Source organism: Corythoichthys intestinalis, chromosome 15, assembly GCF_030265065.1.
Source record: "Corythoichthys intestinalis isolate RoL2023-P3 chromosome 15, ASM3026506v1, whole genome shotgun sequence".
Classification (NCBI taxonomy): Eukaryota; Metazoa; Chordata; class Actinopteri; order Syngnathiformes; family Syngnathidae; genus Corythoichthys; species Corythoichthys intestinalis.
The window spans coordinates 48548759-48568972 of record NC_080409.1 but is presented as its reverse complement, the minus strand read 5'-3'; the positions used below and the strand labels follow the sequence as shown (position 1 = coordinate 48568972).

The window sequence follows — 20214 nt, the reverse complement described above, 5'->3', positions numbered from 1 at the left end:
GCAAAATCTCCCCCTGTGGTTGCCCCAGTAACGGTGACTCAGCAACATACGCACAAACTAAACACCCCAAACTGAAATAGAAGATTATCCTAAACAAATGGCCAAACACACCCTTCTCTCTGCCCAAGGCCAGCCCTGTGAGAGCCTTCAAAAAGACTGAATGTTTAATTAATCGTTATCATTTTTTCCTCTGTTGACTTGTGATATGGTGATCCTGAGTCTCCTCCTCGCCTGGGTCTGTTGCCGTTTTGCCTTGCCGTTTGATCGATGTCAACCTTAAATTGTCAACTTGTGTTTCGAAGCCTGCTTCCAGCTTTCATAATGGAGTCAGTACAAGGCGTTGAGACTAAGGTGAACGCGCGGAGTTTGGCCTTTTGGCCGGGTTGTTGCCGGCTCGGGTCGTTGGAGCTACGCCAGCGCGGGTACGGCGGTTCAGCTGGCGTGATTCTGGCAATCAGGCGGAAAGGTCAGATTCCTTCAATGTACTTTTGTTTGGTCACAGACGCACACGAAGGAAAGTTCGACTCAACTCAAAGGTCAACTCAAATGCACGCCCCTCAACACTGTGCATTTATTTACATTGTATTCATGTTGCACACGTATGTTTATGATGCAAGATGTTTATTTAGCACCTCTTCATAATATTGATAATCCAACAATGTAAAAGACTGCTTATTCATCGCCACAAAAGCTTCGGGAGAAAAATCTGACAGAGCACATGACATAACATTACTAAGTAGCTAACATTATAGCTAGATAGACATAAAGCCTGTCATCCATAAATCATTTGTTCACTCAATCACTGTCACAGAGAATATGACAGAGCCTTGGGTTAACAGAGTGGAGCTTTTGTGATAGGTCCATTCAGCTGACTCGCCTGGTTGTCTAGAGGGGCCTCCAGAAAATTTTCCACTAGCACCACCCCACACATCTGACAATCGTCTTGAAGGGCCTGCAAAAGTGCGGAGAGGCCCACGAATAATCATCCACCAAGACCCCCACCCGCCTGACGTTCACCTCATGAGTCCCGATTATACTAATCGCGCCCTGGCCCTGTTCACATTTGTTCTGCCACTGGCCCCCCCAAAAAATACACAAAAATCATTGTATTCTGACCAATTAGTAAGTATCCAAAAACTCTACAGAAATTAAACATCACCCGTCCAAATAGCATGAGTGCCCTCTAGTGGAGAATATATTTCCTACCATGAAATTACCGTAATGGCCCGAATATAACACTGCCCTGATTATAAGGCGACCCCCTCTTTTTCCAAGACTCAAGTTAGGGAAAAAAAAAAAAAAGACTTTGAAAAACAAATTTTTATACTAGGGCTGTCAAAATTATCGCGTTAACGGGCGGTAATTACTTTTTTAAATTAATCACGTTAAAATATTTGACGCAATTAACGCACATGCCCCGCTCAGACTAAAATGACAGTACAGTGTAATGTCCGCTTGTTACTTGTTTTTTGGTATTTGGCTCCCTCTGCTGGCGCTTGGGTCCAACAGATTTTATGGGTTAGTACCATGAGTGAATATGGTGTAATTATTGACCTCAACAATGGCGAGCTTCTAGTTTATTTTCTGATTGAAAATTTTGCCAACTTTAATAAAACGAAAACAGTAAGAGGGGTTTTAATATAAAATTTCTATAACTTCTACTAACATTTATCTTTTAAGAACTACAAGTCGATTAAAAACGAATTCAAATTTTTAATCGAGTTAATTACAGCTTAAAAATTAATTAATCGTAATTAATCGCAATTCAAACCATCTATAAAATATGCCATATTCTTCTGTAAATTATTGTTGGAATGGAAAGATAAGACACAAGACAGATATATTCATTCAACATACGGTACATAAGGACTGTATTTGTTTATTATAACAATAAATCAACAAGATGGCATTAACATTATTAACATTCTCTTAAAGCGATACATGGATACAAAGACTTGTAGTTCTTAAAAGATACGTAAATGTTAGTACAAGCTTTAGAAATTTTGTATTAAAACCCCTCTTAATGTTTTCGTTTTATTAAAATTTGTAAAATTTTCTATCAAAAAAATAAACTAGTAGCTCGCCATTGCTGATGTCAATAATTACACCATGCTCACTGATGGTACTAACCCATAAAATCAGTCGCACCCAAGCACCAGCAGAGGGCGCCAAACACCTAAAAACAAGTAACAATCGGACATTACACTGCACTGTCATTTTAATCTGTTTGAGCGGGGCATATGCGTTAATTGTGTCAAATATTTTAACGTGATTAATTTTTTAAAAATTAATTACCGCCCGTTAACGCGATAATTTTGACAGCCCTACAATAAAATAATGCAAACTGGTTAAACTTGAGAGTAGCTGAGATCTTTCATGACAGAGCATTGCTTCAATGATAACTGGTGCCATCTAGTGTCGTGAATGGGTATAACGTCTAGACCACGAATATAAGATGACCCCCTCTTTTTCAGGCTTATTTCAATGCAAAAAAACACCGTCTTATATTTGGGCCAATACGGTACTATGATTATATCTCCGATCATAAAACCCGGGAAAGGTTGAAATCCACGCTTTCGAGTTATGTTGACCCGATGTCAAATAGTTTAATTTTTTACGGCGATTTAAAAGGCACCAAGTGATTGAACAGGCCGGCGTAATCGTAGGACTTTCGATCGCAAGCTTATGTATGGTCACGTGACTGGAATGTAACTACTAGTTAACTACTAGTGTGCTCAAAGTATTAGAGTAGCATTTCTTCACAAATCTACAAGTAAAAAGTACCATATTGGCCTGAATATAAGACTGTGTTTTTTGCATTGAAATAAGATTGAAAAAGAGGGGGTCGTTTTATATTCTCGGTCTAGACATTATACCCATTCACGACGCTAGATGGCGCTAGATATCATTGAAGCGATGTTCTGTCATGAAAGATCTCAGCTACGCTCAAGTTTAACCAGTTTGCATTATTTTATTGCAATGTTTTTCCTTACTCAGATTTGTTTCAAGACTACAGTTAGACTTCACTTTGATGGTTAATGCAGTTATTGCAATTCTGTTGTTTCATCGCAATAGATTGGTTTAAAATTTACATTTCAAAAACCAGAAGCCATTCATTTACGAATGTGATTGCACTTTAGTTTACATATTTAAATGTTCAGATATTAAGATTTGAATGAGGCAAAATAACATGCTTTTTCTGTCAAATATATAGTTGTAATCATTTGTTTCAGATGTGCTGTAATTATTTTCTGTATAAAAATTAATTTGGTATTCAAAAAGTATTTTTTCAAACATGAGTCTTGGAAAAAAAAAAAGGTGGGTCATCTTAAAAAGGGGGGTTGGTCGCCAACGGGCTTACACTCATAAGAGATTCACACGATTACTGGGTTCTAGATCACAGAACTGTTTTGTGTACACTCTACCCCTTTCAATCACTTAGCTCAGTGCTTCTCAATTATTTTCTGTTACGGCCCCCCCAAGGAAGACGTAAATGTTTCGCGCCCCCCCCAACTCTCTGCCGCCACTGTAAATAGTATCATTTGTCTATAATATTACTATTATAAGTACGCCTCAGCCTAACATTGTGTCTTTTTTTTCTATTAAAGAAAAAAAGTAACATAAATCAACTTATAATAAAGTATAACTTTATTAACATTGTTTTGCTTGTAACAGAAAAGACTTAACGCGTATCAATTTGCCTGAAGTAAAATGAATAAATAAATAAAAAAGTCACATTCAAACTGTAAAAATACACACAGGGTACATTTTTGACCATTTGATACTGAAAAATAAAATGTAATTAAATCAGTAAATAATAACAAATTCAAATTGATTAGAAACATTTACTCTTCAAGACAACATGCCAAAAAAATTTGACCGAAAAAAACAAAACTGAATAGAAGGGGGGGAAAAAAGTGTCTTTGGACAGAAGGAAAGTTTTTATTTTCGCTGATTCACCACAGTGCTCACTGGTTTACTGATATAACACTGACAAAGCGGGACGATTGTGACAATTGGGAATAGAGATTGAGGTCTAATGTCTTTAAGTGGCGTCTTAACTGATTTGGCTTCAGACTCTCCGCTATAATCATTTTTAGACTCAGCAAACAGTGGTCTTTCCTCATTTCCCACTATATTAAAAGTCAAAGCCAAAAGGCAAACGGCCCGAAAAAAAGCGCATTCTCGGCGGCCGAGGGAGAACCGTAGGTGAGGGCGGTGGTCGTGACGATCCCAAGCCGAAAACGGCACTTCTCGGCCGGACACGTGAGAACCGGAGAAGACAGTGGGTCGCAGCGTGAGTCCAACTCTACATGAGTCTCTTCCGTGTGCTCTTGCTTACCTTCAAAAATACTGCACGCACTTTGAAAATGAGAGCGCCACTGCCACCCACGGAGTGGACGTGCAAGTACATTTTATTCTAGTACGGCAAAAAAAAAAAGCATGTTCCCGAGGTCACTCGCGCCACCCCTGGCATCGCTCTGCGCCCCCCTTGGGGGGCGCGCCCCACCCTTTGAGAAGTACTGACTTAGCTTATAGGCTTATAGACACCCCCACCCCCATTCTCCTCTTTCACTGGTCAATAGGCCCCCACATGGTGTAAACCGGAAATACATCTCGATGACGATGGCACCAGCATATTCGTAATTAGTCTAGATGTTCAATGTATTTCTTGTTGTTGTTTGTGTTTCTTTCTTCTCTTGTGTTTCTTTTCTTCTGTCCCCCCATAATCCCTTCCTGTTCGCTGTTTTGTCATAGTAAAAAGTTATTTTGAATGATCACAATGGGAGTATGTCAGACTATCAATTTGAAACATTAAAACTGTTCAGACTATCCGGGCACTTAGACTTCCATTCTCTGTGTCAAACAGCTGAACAGGACAGGTTTAAAAAAAAAAAGGGGGTCGTCTTATAATCAGGGCCGTCTTATATTCAGGCCAATACGGTTTGTCACCAAAAGTGGCAAAACTACTCTTAGAAGTACATTTTTAAGTCACTGGTACAAAGGGGAAAATTTTACAGGTGTCCAAATAGCTTGAGTACAGTACAGTACAATAAAAATAACAGTTCATCTAATTTCAGCAAGTGAAACATTGACATTCTAGTAATCATCTTCAAATCAGAAATCCTGTCATCCTTCACAGTTTCCCGTCGCCGTGCACACGACTGTCACACAACATGACAAATGCTCCCCGCGGGCTACGCGTTGACAAGCAAAAACCTGCCGCTGCAATTTGGCGCCTCAGGGCCTGAGCGGCGTTACGTAACGGAGCCTCTCTCCGGCATAATCCGCGAAGATGTGCAGTGTTGGTGTTCTTTTGCGGTGCGGGAGACATATTGACAATAGGGGAGGAGACAATAGGCGTGCAAAGTGACCCAAATACTGGAGATGACTGCAAGCTTGCTGTTCACTCGTGAAATGGGAATTATCAGGAGACTACTCAGAGGGCCACACAAAATTTGTACAAAATATGATGTGACAAACGTGTGTTGTTAACAGTAAAACATTAATCCCCATCTACGCTTCACAAGCTTATTGTTTACTCCTTTTGTGAACCTGTTCTCGATTATTCAAGTCAACTAGAAATCAAATGTTCAGCAAGCAACTAATTCAGGTTTTCCAATACGAGTTTTCTTTTGGCTAAAATCAATGTATGTTCTATTGCGGACGGAGTACTATGGAACAGATGAAGATTGACGACATTTTTCTTTCATTTTGTATCTTCAGCCTTGAACTATTCATGAAATAGTCATTCGGTCTGGAAAAATTTGTCCAAATGCTCTAAAAAGGCTGTCAATCAGGTTGGTTGCACTTTGGTCACTTTTGGTTGCAGTTTGACTTTTGGGGCAGGGGGGGGCACAACATGTTGATGACCCCGAAACACAGTGTCAGCAATAGAATTAACTCACAAGAATATTTATAATAAGTTGAAAATGAGCGTTATTTTGTTTCCCATCGTTCTTGAGGGGAATTCTAAATCAGGCTGCTGGCAGGACAGCTATACTTTTCTCCACGATCATCATCCATTGAATATGGTACACCCGCCGGTGTCGTGCCAATGTAGTTACCTCAGTCAAAAATTGTTTCCCCTGGGCGGAGCCATATGGATTGATCAAAAAAAAAATTGCTTCAATCAAAATATATATTTTCAAATGAAAAAAAGTCATATCAATTAAAAAAAAAATGTTTGAATGCAAAAATAAAGTTGAAACTAAAAAAAAAAAAACGCATTTGAAAGCTATTTTTATTTGAATTTTTTTTTTTTTTTTTGGATTGAAGTCTTTTTTTTTGATTGGAGCAACTTTTTTGATTGAAGTAATGTTTTGTATTTGAGCATCATTTTGGCTTGGACATTTGTGTCTATTATTCAATTAAAAAAAATAAGTTTTTGCATACAAAAAAAAAAAAAAATTTTCAAAAGAAAAATTTGACAACTCTTTAATTTATTGTATTGACACTTATTATCCAAAACCATTACTAAAACTCAATGTGCAATTGTCATGAAGCTCACTGGCAGTGACGGGGGTTAATTTTATGGTTATTTTTGGTCTATTTTGGTTGTTTTTTATTTTATTTATTTATTATTTTTCTATTGTGTGTGTGTGTGTGTGTGTGTGTGTGTGTGTGTGTGTGTGTGTGTGTGTGTGTGTGTGTGTGTGTGTGTGTGTGTTGGATGTCAGTCCCATTTTGTGTTTTTTTTTTGTTTTTTTTTTCTGGAAACCAATGCACTACTATTGCAAAAAATAAGACATTTTGATTAAAAACAGAAAAATTTCAATCATAGAAAAAAAGTTTTTGAATGCGAAAAAATATTTGAGACTCAAAAATTTGCATTTGGACATTTAATTTTTCATTTAAAAAGTTTTCTTTTATTTTAGCAATCCTTTTTGTGTTTGGGCCATATTATGGGTAGGACATTTGTGTCTAAATCATTCAATCCTCAAAAAAGTTGCTTCAATCAAAAAAAAAAAATATATATATATATATATATATATATATATATATACACAATCAAAGAAAATTTTTTTTTTTTAATTAAAATTGCCCTTCCCTAATTTTTAGGGGGGGGAAAAATAGTCCCCATCTGCCGGGCCGCGGACCGGTACCGGTCCGTGGCGCATTTGCTACCGGGCCGCACAGAAATAATAATTTAATAACGACTGCATTCTGGCCGAATTAACCCTGTGCCCCTGCTTAACACACCAATATCTCTGTCTACTCTAGATATAATACTACGGGATAGATTACAATGTTGTCATAGAAGACCATTGATTGGACTGCTAGCAGTACATCTTGTTTGTGTATATAATATATCTATGTGCGCTTGTCCTCGATAATAACGTATTACTAGGCCGCGGGCGCAGCACATTTGTTCCCGGTGTTCGGCCATTCCTTACTACGCGGCGAAACGTCCTACAAAATGCTCAGGGCGCTTGCGCATGCGCACATCGGTTAGAGGCGGCGATAACTCACTATTTTTGTTTTTATTTAGTTATTTAGAACCTTTTCACAGCCTCAAAGATACTTTTTGCATGTATTACCCTCTCATACTTTTAACCATTGTGTTTTTTTGTGTTAGCTATGAAGCAGTTGAGCACATTAGTCACGTAGCGTGTTTAAACCGTCCTTATTTGATATAACTACATTTAAGTATTTTCTGCAGGCATTTTTTTAGTACCTTATTCCTGTATGCATCTAAACAAAACAAGTTTAGAGCGCACGGTAGTACTTTAGGTGTCAAATTCGACGTTTCGCCGATGTAGGATATTTTGGCAGAACACCGGAAATAATTAGCCCCCACACGAGCGAAGATAACTGGAAAACAGACGTCTTCGGAGATATTTTTACGGCGAAAAGGGCACCTGACGACCCGACAACCTCGAAGACCCACGAACTGCGAAGGAGTGGATTCGTGACCAGTTTGTGAATAAACAGAGAGATCGCAAATGAAGGCGACCTTATTAAACGTACATTTGAGACAACAACTCTACCGAGGTTCTGGATTAAAGTCATTTTGGAATATCCTGACATCGCGACGAGAGCATTGAAAACCTTGCTACAATTTCCAACATTGTATTTTTGTGAAGCGGGCTTCTTAATTAATGTTTAACGACAAGGCGAAGTCGTTAATGGTGAGGGTGGTGTGCAGCTGTTGTGTGAAGCTTACATGGCAGGATGAATCTGAGGAGAATTTTCTACAAGTCCTTCCATGATCAAACTTTCTTTCAAGAAAGTTAGTAGTGTTTACTTTGGAATCGCTGCATTTGCGCATTTTGCGGCTATGTTTTACGTTACGCGCATGCGCAGAACTGCATCGTTGCAATTTTTGATGGGTTGCAAAATTTGTCAGAACACCGGTCCGTGAAAAAAAAGACCCAAATAACACCGGTCCGTGGTGCAAAAAAGGTTGGGGACCCCTGATCTAAGGTGCTAGCCACATGATCTGTTCGAAAAATAATTTTGACTCATTATAAAAATATTTTTTTTTGTTCATTTCATTCATTTTGTGTTGTTTTCTTGCTTTACATCTTTTAAATATATATATAGGAAAGTCAGTTAAATGCAATAACACTTTTCGGCCACCAGGGGGCCTGGCCCACCTGGCCCCCCTTAAACTCCGCTTATGCCCTTAGGGTTCGATTGAACCCAGGTTAATAATAACCACTGGTTTAAACTAATACAGTCCTACGTCGTCTTTTGATTTACATGTTGTTCATGACCAGTTATCATTGAAATAAACAAAAATCCAATTAAAATTTTCAGAATTGTATGCTGTGCTGGGCCATCAAACACTCGTTGCAACTGGCTTCCACTATTGCTCAGCCTCCAATCAAAATGCAATGTGTGACCACAAGACTTCTCACTTGACTGCATCTACGCCTTCAAAGTTGGACGTTTGAAAAACATCCTACTTGTGACAGAAACGCTTAATCCTGAAGAGACTAGTGTGAAGATGCAGACCAGTGAAGCGTCACAATCCAAGAGTGGTTGCCTCCTACTCAAGTCGCCCCTCCCCCTACCCCAATCGAGTCAGCCTTGCCTTTCTGTAGACAATCATGTTTGGAGAGTCCTCATCCGGATCGGTGATGCCCACGCCAACCCGCTCTTTGGAGCCCTCAGCCATCTTCACTCAGACCTGTCAGACAAAACAGACGGGCCACATGAACAGAATCAAAGCATGCATTGGACCTTTGAATTGAAGATTCTTAGTGTGGTTTAGTGAAGGCTTGCACTGCATCATTCCAACAATCTAGAATTTTTTAATTCTTAATAATTTGCCAGCATTATACAGCAAAGTAGAGCTCATAAAGCACAAGGATTATACACAACATAATGCAAATGGAAGCTATGTGAATAATTGATAGGGATGCAGTTATCAATTATTTTAGTAGTCGATTAATTGATGAACTTTTTAGTTCGAATAAGTGAGTAATCTGATAGTAAAAAAATTAACACTGGAGCTGAGCCTCAAACGGCATTAAAAAAATAAATGAGGATCTAAGTACAACAAAATAACAACTGCCGAACTTTAATGGCAAAGTCTGCTAGCTTAAATGCTATAAAATGCTAACCTTTTTTCCCCCAGTGCTCTTAACAAATGGTTGAAACATATTCCCACAAAAAACTGCTAAATTTACCTATAAACCAAATTATGAATGCATAAAAAAAAAATAGCTCAAAGAAAAACTTATGTTGGTCTTAACAGGGAGCAGCTGAAATCTTGCCTGGCACGGCCATACTGTTCTTCCAGTATTTTTCAAACACTGAGAGAAAAGTCTGGGACCCAGCCCATTAACGGCCTCTCGAGCAGGTACAAAATCGACAAATCAGATTTGTTTATTTGCGTGACGTGTTCTTAACGAGCAACATCACTCTTGCGCGTCGGAAGTCGTCTCCACAGCAACACAGATGGTGAACAGGAGAGCCGAGAATATGTTCCAATCCATGGTAAAATCAGTTTTAAATTACCAAAAACACATCTACACGGTCATTGACAACAGTCTGTCTCGCGCTAGCCATGTTGAATAAACTCCGCTCTCCTCGTATGTTTCCTTTCGCGCGCAAGTCCCTCGTCCTGCCCTCGTCGTTTTACTAACGTCACGTCTGCCCGTCACTGATTGGTCCACTCCGCTGTCTGTTTGCTGTGGCTTGCTCCACCCTGGAAATTGTATCCGCTGAATGATGGCCAGACTCAATAGCTGAACAGCGGTGAGTCTGGTGTACCAGGCAAGCTGGAATCAGCCATGTGAAATGAGTTATCATATTCACTGTTGCCACTAGAGGGCATCGTATCCACCCAAATCAATAATACAAAATGTAAACACTTTAAAAACAAACCATTACAACGCCACTTAAAACGAATACTCAAATCTTTTTTCTAACCAAATTACTCAATTTAATCCATTAATTGTTGCAGCACTAATAATTCATATTAAATACTAAGCCAAGTCAATGTTCAAAAAGTGTATTCCATCCATATTTTAAAAGTTTGATATAGACTGCACATCTCCTATGACTGTTTGCCCAAAGATGCTGTTTTTTTTTTTAAAAAAGGGAAATTTAAGAACTTCTTTCATCCTAACATTTTTGTCCAAATCACAGTTATCCATCAAAAAATTCAGGACGCTTACGGGCACAAAAGTTAATGCCGTTTTTGCTGGAAACATACAGTTCAGCCTAATTTGCCAAAAACATACCCATTCATTTCTAATGGCCAAAATTTCCCATTCATTTCAAATGGCCATATTCACCATTCATTTCAATAGCACAAAAACCTCCATTCACCCCTATAGATTTTCAACCCAAGTGACCCGATATCAACAGGAAGTGACCCCAAAATGTCCCCAAATCAACAAGAAGTGACCCAAAATGAACAGGAAGTGAACCTGAAATGCCCTAAAATGAACAGGAAGTGGCCCGATATATCAACCATAACAGCTAAACTACCATCCCAATTTCTTGAGAAATTGGATTTTCTGTTTTTTTATTGTTATTATTATATTCGGCTTTACTTGATGTAGTTTTAAAGGTTTCAGTCATTTTATATCAGAGAAATAGGTTCCGTAGAAAATATTTACAAAACACATTTAGATCAACAAAATAGTAAAATTAAAAATAAAAAAAAAATCCAGGTCCATGCTTATAAAGTTGAATGTTTTTTAATGCATTTTTTTTTTTTTTTTACATACTTTGATTAAATGTCCTTGTTGTAAATTTTACATAAATGTGTTTTGTTCGTCATCGTCTAACTAAACACCTCTGCAGTACTGCTATTATTATGTACGTTCAAATGTCCAGTGGGAACAAAGCGTTTTGAATTGAATACCTGTGTTTTTGGGGAAAAGCCACGCGAACAGAAATTCACATCCACTACTTCTCATGCCACTACTTTTCTTATAATTGGCTTCCCTAATGATTTGATTTTCAACATGGCTCACAAACTGCCCAAAAATATGGTGGACGCCACTGAAGGAAGCTGCCAGGAAGTGCAGGTGAAATCGAAAATGTTTAATAATGAAAATCAGACAAACAATGGTATTGAAGAGCCAGACAAATTTAAAAATAAACCTTAAATTTGAAGCCTGAACAAAATTAGACTCACCAAGTATGCAACACCTCCCAATGACAAGCAAAAGCAGACAGACACATCGGAGGGAGATAAATAAACTCTGAATAACGACACACAGGTGAGCAGAGCACAAGGATGGCAGGAGCTGATTGGCCGGCAGGGATAATGAAACCAGGTGGAGACAATAACATGACGAACACACAGTCAGCCCAGTATACAGCGGGAAAAATATTAAATATGTTTTCTACATGTGTGGTAATATTTGTCTCACAATTACATGCTACTCTTTGTTTATTTGTGTGCAGTACCGTACTGCATTGCATTTGTTCTTAACTCATTAGCTGCCATTTAAATCAAACAATATTAACTGGTAAGACAATATTTGACAGTGGCATCATACGACTGTCATAAGACCAAATGAACCACCATTCATTGCTTCAAGAAGCTTCATTTGGCCATCACTGCTCCCTTGGAGGAGAAAGTCAACCTCTGCTGCCACCTGCTGTCAACATTGTTGTTGTCCAACATGCCTCCTAGCATGCTTTGCAGCGCTACAGATGGAAATAATAAACTAAATTAATGTTCTGTGCTAATTATTTCTTCAGTCACTGTTCCAGTTGTTTCATTAATTGCTAGTTATGATATTTGGTAACACTGTTTTTGACAGCGGCATCATATGACTGTCACAAGACGAAATGAATCACCATGAAGCTTTGAAACAATTGGCTGCAAAGCTTCATTGCTTCATTTGGCCATCATTACTCCCTTGGAGGAGACAGTCAACCTCTGCTGCCACCTGCAGTGAACGCTGTTGTTGTCCAACATGCCTCCTAGCATGCATTGCAGCGCTACAGATGTAAATAACAAACAAAATTCATCTTCTGTGCTAATTATTTCTTCAGTTACTGTTCCAGTTTTTTCATTAATTGCTAGTTATGGTATTTGGTAACACTTTATCTGACAGTGGTGTCATATGACTGTCATAAGACCAAATTAATCACCATGAAGCTTTGAAACAATTGGCTGCAAAGCTTCATTTGGCCATCATTACTCCCTTGGATGAGACAGTCAACCTCTGCTGCCACCTGCTGTCAACACTGTTGTTGTCCAACATGCCTCCAAGCATGCATTGCAGCGCTACAGATGTAAAAAAACAAACAAAATTCATCTTCTGTGCTAATTATTTCTTCAGTTACTGTTCCAGTTTTTTCATTAATTGCTAGTTATAGTATTTGGTAACACTTTACAGTATTTGACAGTGGTGCCACAAGACTGTCATTAGACAATCATAATTATGCCATAAGACTATCATGAGCATTAATGAATGCTTATAACAGATATCATTTAGTGTTATCCAGCAAATTATCTCACTCCTGAATGGATGTAAAAGATCCGAGCTGGACATAAATGGAGTTACTGACATAATTTGCCGGATGACACTTAATGACATCTGTCATAAGCCTTCAGTAATGCCCATGATAGTGTCATGTCATAATTATGACGGTCTTATGACACTGTTGTCAAATAAAATGTTACCCATTAACCCAAATAAATCAACAAATAAGCCGCACTGGACAATAAGCCACAGTATTAAAAATGTAGGAAAAAATTAGCGGCTCGCTGTCTGAAAATTGCGGTAGCCTAATTTGCCTAACAAACGTCCGCTACCTTAAATGATACGGATGCTAACATATTTACAATTTTAAGAGCACGAATCTCGTAGCAAATCGCTCACACATAATTCCACAAACTGTAGCTCTAAACTTAATTACACATGCATACACTAACACATATTAGCTGAAACAAATTACAGCCTTATGTGGGCCAAACCAGAGGGCATCTATCCTTTAACCATGTCAGACGTCTGAATCTGCTCTTTAGTCGTACAACACGACAGTCAAGCCAGACCCAATACTGCCACCAGAGGGCAATGTATCCTCCATCATTAAACAAAATACAATACTTTTGGACATTTTGAGTAGTTATTTTGATTTTTTAAAACGATCAATCCCGACTTGCTCGGAAATTCGGGTAACGTCGCCAGCGTAGGAACGGAACTCTTCACCCTCCATACTGCCTCACACAGGTCAGTCTTGGTATTACAAAAGTAATTTCGTTTGGAAGGAGATTGTCACTCACACATGTATGTAAAAAGTACTGCCTTCCTTCACTGTATAAAAGTGAAATATCCTTTTTCCAGTGTAAGCCTCTATGAGAAAGTTTTGCCAGTTCAATCATATGATGCTTCCTTCTGATCCCCTCCATTACATTAAACACCTTCCCCACCCACCAAGCGCTTTGAGAGCGGCTGTTAAGAGATTTATTTACAACCTCACCATTGCCGTCTCCACTCGTGAGCGCCCTCCCGCTCTCCGACGCTCTGTGTTAAATTAATTCCGCTCCACAAAGGATTTTCATAACCCCTGCCTCACACATACTTTGCCACAGAGGTCTCCTGCGTGTATTAAATGGGTTCAAGCCTTTGTTAGTCCTTTAATCGGGCAGTGTAGACAGAGGTGAGGGGCTTGGATTACATGTCCTATACACGATTCCTCATGTTTGCCTCAAGCAGAAATTTAGAATATTCCAGTTATGATGAGAATATAAGTGCCCGCCATAATTATTGGCACCCCTGAAAAAGATGTGTTTTTTAGCTTCTAATATATTTTTTTTAATTCAAATAATATGGGACCTTAATGGAGAAAAAGAGAAAAATCCAGCCTTCAATACAAGTGCATTCATTCAGTGGGGAAAAAATCCCACATAAGGAAAAAATTATTTGACATCAAATAATGTGTGTCACAATTATTATCACCCCTGGTGTTAATACTTTGTACAACCCCATTTTGCCAACAAAACAAGGTCTGGGGACTGAGATGGCCATGGGAGGAGCTTGATTTTGTGTGTGGTGAACCATTTCTGTGTAGATTTGGCCATATGTTTAGGGTCATTGTCTTGCTGAAAGACCCAGTGACGACCCATCTTCAGCTTTCGGGGAGAGGGCAACAGATTTTGATTTAAAATGTCCTGGTATTTCAAAGCATTCATGATGCCATGCACCCTAACAAGGTTCCCAGGGCCTTTGGAAGCGAAACAGCCCCACAGCATCACTGACCCACCCCCATACTTCACAGTGGGTATGAGGTGCTTTTCAGCATGCGCATCTTTCGTGGCATGCCAGACCCACTTAGAGTGTTTGTTGCCAAAAAGCTCAATCTTGGTCCCACACAAAAATACTCATGGTCCCAGGCTTCAACTGGTCAGATGAGACCAAGATTGAGCTTTTTGGCAACATGTCAAATAATTTTTTTTTATGTTGGATTTTTTTCCCCACTGAATGAATGTACTTGTATCGAAGGTTGGATTTTTCTCTTTTTTTCCATTAAGGTCCCATATTATTTGAATTAAAAACAAATATTAGAAGCTAAAAAACACATCTTTTTCAGGGGTGCCAATAATTATGGAGGGCACTGTATAAGGAAATATTGATACATTTTTTTATGCTAGGCAACCTGTCATCAACAGCTGTAGACGTCCAATCCATTTGAAGTGGAAGGGTGGCAGCGAATGAATGTTCGTTCACCTGACTATAAGCCACCACCCACCAAATTGGACACGAAAATGACATTTGTTCATAGATAAGCCGTACTGGACTACAAGCCGCAGCTGTCCTCACTGTATTATGGGGTATTTACACCAAAAGATACCTCTACTGCCACCCGCTGTCAACACTGTTGTTGTCCAACATGCCTCCTAGAATGCATTACAGCGCTACAGATATAAATACCAATGAAAATTCATGTTCTGTGCTAATTATTTCTTCAGTTACTGTTCTAGTTGTTTCATTAATTGCTAGTTATGTATTTGGTAACACTTTTTTCAACAGAGGCACCATACGACTGTAACAAGGCCATCATAATTATGACATGCCATGAGTATTAATAAATGCTTGTAGCATCAGTCATTTTGTGTCATCCGGCAAATTATCTCCCTTTTGAATGGATATAAAAGATCCGAGCTGGACATAATTGCCGGATGACACTTAATGACATCTGTCATAAGCGTTCAATTATGCCCATGCTAGAGTCATGTCATAATTATGACGGTCTTATGGCAGTCTTATGACACCGCTGTCAAATAAAGTATGACATATTAACCCAAATAAATCAACAAATAAGCCGCACTGGGCTATTAACCGCAGGGTTCAAAATGAGGGAAAAAAGTAGCGGCTTACAGTCCAAATTACGGTAATGGATGGGATGAGACACATGCATCAAGGTGTCACCGATCTGGCTGCAACAGTAAAACATACAGTGTATCACAAAAGTGAGTACACCCCTCACATTTCTGCAGATATTTAAATATATTTTTTCATGGGACAACGCTGATAAAATGTCACTTTGACACAATGAAAAGTAGTCTGTGTGCAGCCTATACAATAGAGTTAATTTATTTTCCCCTCAAAATAACTCAAAATATAGCCATTAATATCCAAACCCCTGGCCACAAAAGTGAGTACACCCCTTTGAAAAAATGTGCATCCCTAAATGTCCAAATTGAGTACTGCTTGTCATTTCCCCTCCAAAATGTCGTGTGACTCGTTACAGGAGTGCTGTCAGCATTGCTACAGAGGTTGATGAGGTGGGGGGGTCAGCCTGTTAGTGCTCGGACCATACGCCGCACTCTACATCAAATTGGTGTGCATGGCTGTCACCCCAGGAGGAAGCCTCTTCTGAAGACGGTGCACAAGAAAGCCCGCAAACAGTTTGCTGAAGACATGTCACCAAAGTACATGGATTACTGGAACCATGTCCTATGGTCTGATGAGACGGGCGGGCTTTCTTGTGTACCATCTTTCCAATGATGGATCACACATGCATATAGGACAATTTTAAAATTTGGCCAAAATTGGGGGTCTCAGAGTGGAATTTCAAGTCACCTAAGTGTTTTCCGTCATGTATATACATACATATATATATATATATATATATATATATATATATTTTTTTTTTTTTTTTTTTTTTTTTTTTAAGAACCCCTCCTGTTCTCCACTCATTACCGGAAGTAACTGCACCTGTTTGAACTTGTTACCTGTACAAAAGACACCTATTCACATGATCAAACAAACAAACAAACAAACAAACTCCAACCTCTCCACAATGGCCAAGACCAAAGAGCTGTGTAAGGACATCAGGGATAAAATAATAGACCTGAACAAGGCTGGGATGGGCTACAGGAAAATAAGCAAGCAGCTTGGTGAGAAGGTAACAACTGTTGGAGCGATTATTAGAAAACGGAAGAAGCTCAAGTTGACGGTCAATCTGCCTCGTTCTGGGGCTCCATGCAAGATCTCACCTCGTGGGGCATCACTGATCATGAGGAAGGTGAGGGATCAGCCCAGAACTACACAGCAGGACCTGGTCAATGACCTGAAGAGAGCTGGAACCACAGTCTCGAAGAAAACCATCGGAAACACATTACGCGGTCTTCCAGCATGACAACGACCCAAAGCACACACCCAAGGCAACTAAAGAGTGGCTCCGTAAGAAGTATCTTAAGGTCCTGGAGTGGCCTAGCCAGTCACCAGATCTGAACCCGATAGAAAATCTATGGAAGGAGCTGGAAGTCCGTGTTGCCCGGCAGCAGCCCCAAAACCTGAAGGCTCTGGAGAAGATCTGCATGGAGGAGTGGGCCAAAATCCCTGCTGCAGTGTGTGCAAACCTTGTCAAGGACTACAGGAAAGGTTTGGTATCTGTAATAGCAAACAAAGGTTTCTGTACCAAATATTAAGTTCGATTTTTTGATGTATCAAATACTTATTTCATGCAATTAAATGCAAATTTATTATTAAAAAAATCATACACCGTGATTTTCTGGTTTTTTTTGTATTACATTCCGTCCCTCACAGTTGAAGAGAACTTATGATACAAATTTTACAGACCTCTACATGCTTTGCAAGTGGGAAAACCAGCTAAATCGGCAGTGTATCAAATACTTGTTCTACTGTTATACTGTGTATATATGTATGTATGTATATATATATATATATATATATATATATATATATATATATATATATATATATATATATATATATATATATATATATATTCACATATATATTCACATGTATTTATATGTATTTATTATATATGTATATAAATACACATATATATATATGTATATCAATATATATTAGGGCTGTCAAACGATTAAAAATTTTAATCGAGTCAATTACAGCTCAAAAATTAATCGTAATTGATCGCAATTCAAACCATCTATAAAATATGCCATATTTTTCTGTGAATTATATATATATTCTGTAAAATAAATTGTTGGAATGGAAAGATAAGACACAAGATGGATATATATATACATTCAACATACAGTACATAAGGACTGTAGTGGGCATTTCAATCTACTGTCATTTAAATCTGTCTACGCTGTCCTCACTCCGAAGCGTCTACTTTTTCCAACGCTAGACAGCTAGTGAACGACGCCTTAATAATCAGACTTCTTCCTTTTTCATCTGATTTATTAATAAATTGGTCTCAAACCATTGTCCCCTTTAAAACTACAAAAAAAAGTACACAAGCATTGCATTAGCAACAACGTTAGCTTAGCACGCTATACAGGTTAACTAAACATAAACAAAAAGCGTCTCATACAAAAAATATAACATTTCGCTTATTAACATAATATGTACATTCTTTACAACAACCATACTTACGGACAAATCTTGTCCAAGGATCATATAAGCACAACAGAGACGTCTTGCAGGCTGCAGCCATATTGAACGAGAGGAGAAAACCAATAAACCATGTCGCAAAGCGACCACAAGAGTTCGCTGTTAGCACAAAAAGCCTTGCTGTAAAACTTACCAAAAGGCAGAATACTGTCTGAGCGGGACATGTGCATTAATTGCGTCAAATATTTTAACGTGATTAATTTAAAAAATTAATTACCCCGCGTTAACGCGTTAATTTTGACAGCCCTAATATATATATATATATATATATATATATATATATATATATATATATATATATATATATATATTTTTTTTATTTTATTTTATTTATTTTTTTTAATTATTATTATTATTATACTTGGGGGAAAAAAGTGAAAGAACATGTCTTATATGTCTATGTTTCCAATGCTAAATCTGAATAAATACATAGAACACACACAAAAAAAAAATAGGGGGGTTTTTCACTTATCGCAGCGGGTTCTGGTCCCCATTAACCGCAAAAAACGAGTGATCACTGTATAGAAAAATGAGAAATTTGCTTTTGTTGAGTAAAATTAAGACGATTCTGCATGCCTTCTTCAAGTATTAATATTCTGATGTGAAAATTGAGTGGTTTATTAGCTGTTGAAAACTTTTGTCAAAATGGCACTAAATAAAAAATAATGACATCGCTATTTTGGGCAAAAACTTACATGTTAAATATTGCTATTGATCCTGAAAATATGGGTGATTATCGCTGCATTTGTTGATTTTTTTTTTTTTTTTTGCATCTAGCGTAAAATCTTAGAATTTTATAGCCATTTTAAGTTAAGTCATACTCATACAAAAAAATAATTAATCTTGGATTTTATTAGGGAACAACTTTGATTATTTTTGATGCCCTTGCACTTGGAGACTCATATGTGCCTAAGGGTGGTGCCTGTTTTGGTTTTAGGTCGCTAGCGGCTTTGGTTTTGAAAATATTTAGTTTTTCAAAATAGGCCTCCTATCGATCGGCCCCTCGCCCTGTTTATTGTCAAATGATAGTGAAGTGTATGGCGTGATTTTAAAGCTTTGTTAACAATGGTTGCAATATTATTTTCTAATCGTCTGGCATGGAATGAATTAAATCATTAACTGTCATTGACTTTGATAAACGTCTAATCCATTTTGACTGGGATTACTGCACTGACAGCGCGTCAATGGCAGTGTATAACACTTCTTGATTATAGCAGAACAACTTCCCCATAAATAAATGAGCATGTAGGGTCAGGACTGGAAGTCCATAGAAGTGAAACAACAGGAAAACATGCAACAACTGCAGAACACTTAACGCCGACTTCAGTTATGTACCACAATCAAAGCCCCAGTTACCTTGGAAAGCAGAGCGTGGCCAGTCCTGTCCACTGCGCTCCCTTCCGTCGGCTTGACTCCCTCCTTAGCAACAAGCGGACGATGGGATCATGGTGTCATTGGCAAGATGTGAAGAAGAGGGGGAAGGAGAAGGAGAACAGACTGTGAGATTGAGAGGAGCGGACTGGTCGCTGCTATGTCCTCCTTGTCTTCACTCTTCAGTGGATCTAGTTGAGGAGATCCTCACGTTGTCCTCTCCTCTCCCTCTGTCTGCTTGAGGGAGAGAGAGGCTGAGTGTGACAGAGAGAGAGGGCAGGAATGAAGGAATTAGAGAATGTAGAGAGAGTGAGAGAGAGAGAGTGTATGGTGCATAAAATAAGAAGCATTTCATTATCAGCGGATGCTAAGTTGTGAATACTGTATTGCCGCTGAGTGAAAGCTTAGCGTGCTTATTCTCCTAAGTAGGCTAGGAGTTATTTTTATACCTCGTCTCTATAAATCACAGCATTATGTAATCATAAAAAACTTGTAGCTTAAGGATGCGCGCTTGCATGTCACTTCA

The 20214-nt window shown here is 38.5% G+C and overlaps 1 protein-coding gene across 5 annotated transcripts in view; it reads right to left on the bottom strand.

Annotated features, from left to right (window-relative positions):
- The window catches only part of LOC130930720 (regulator of G-protein signaling 6-like), a 114795-nt gene extending 94861 nt beyond the window's left edge, over nucleotides 1-19934 (bottom strand). For 3 of the 5 annotated variants that reach the window (XR_009067101.1, XR_009067100.1, XM_057858768.1), the window contains exons 1-2: nucleotides 11603-11669; nucleotides 9041-9136 (exon numbers count right to left, since the gene is read on the bottom strand). Coding sequence is in view for 3 of the 5 variants with exons in the window: in XM_057858768.1 (XP_057714751.1) it covers nucleotides 9041-9124 (84 nt within the window). In the remaining 2 variants the exon portion in view is untranslated. Of the gene's footprint in view, nucleotides 1-9040; nucleotides 9137-11602; nucleotides 11670-18299; nucleotides 18345-19673 lie in introns of those variants that run through there. The other 2 variants (XM_057858769.1, XM_057858770.1) reach the window with 2 other exon arrangements.
- Between the last annotated feature and the right edge of the window lie 280 nt (nucleotides 19935-20214).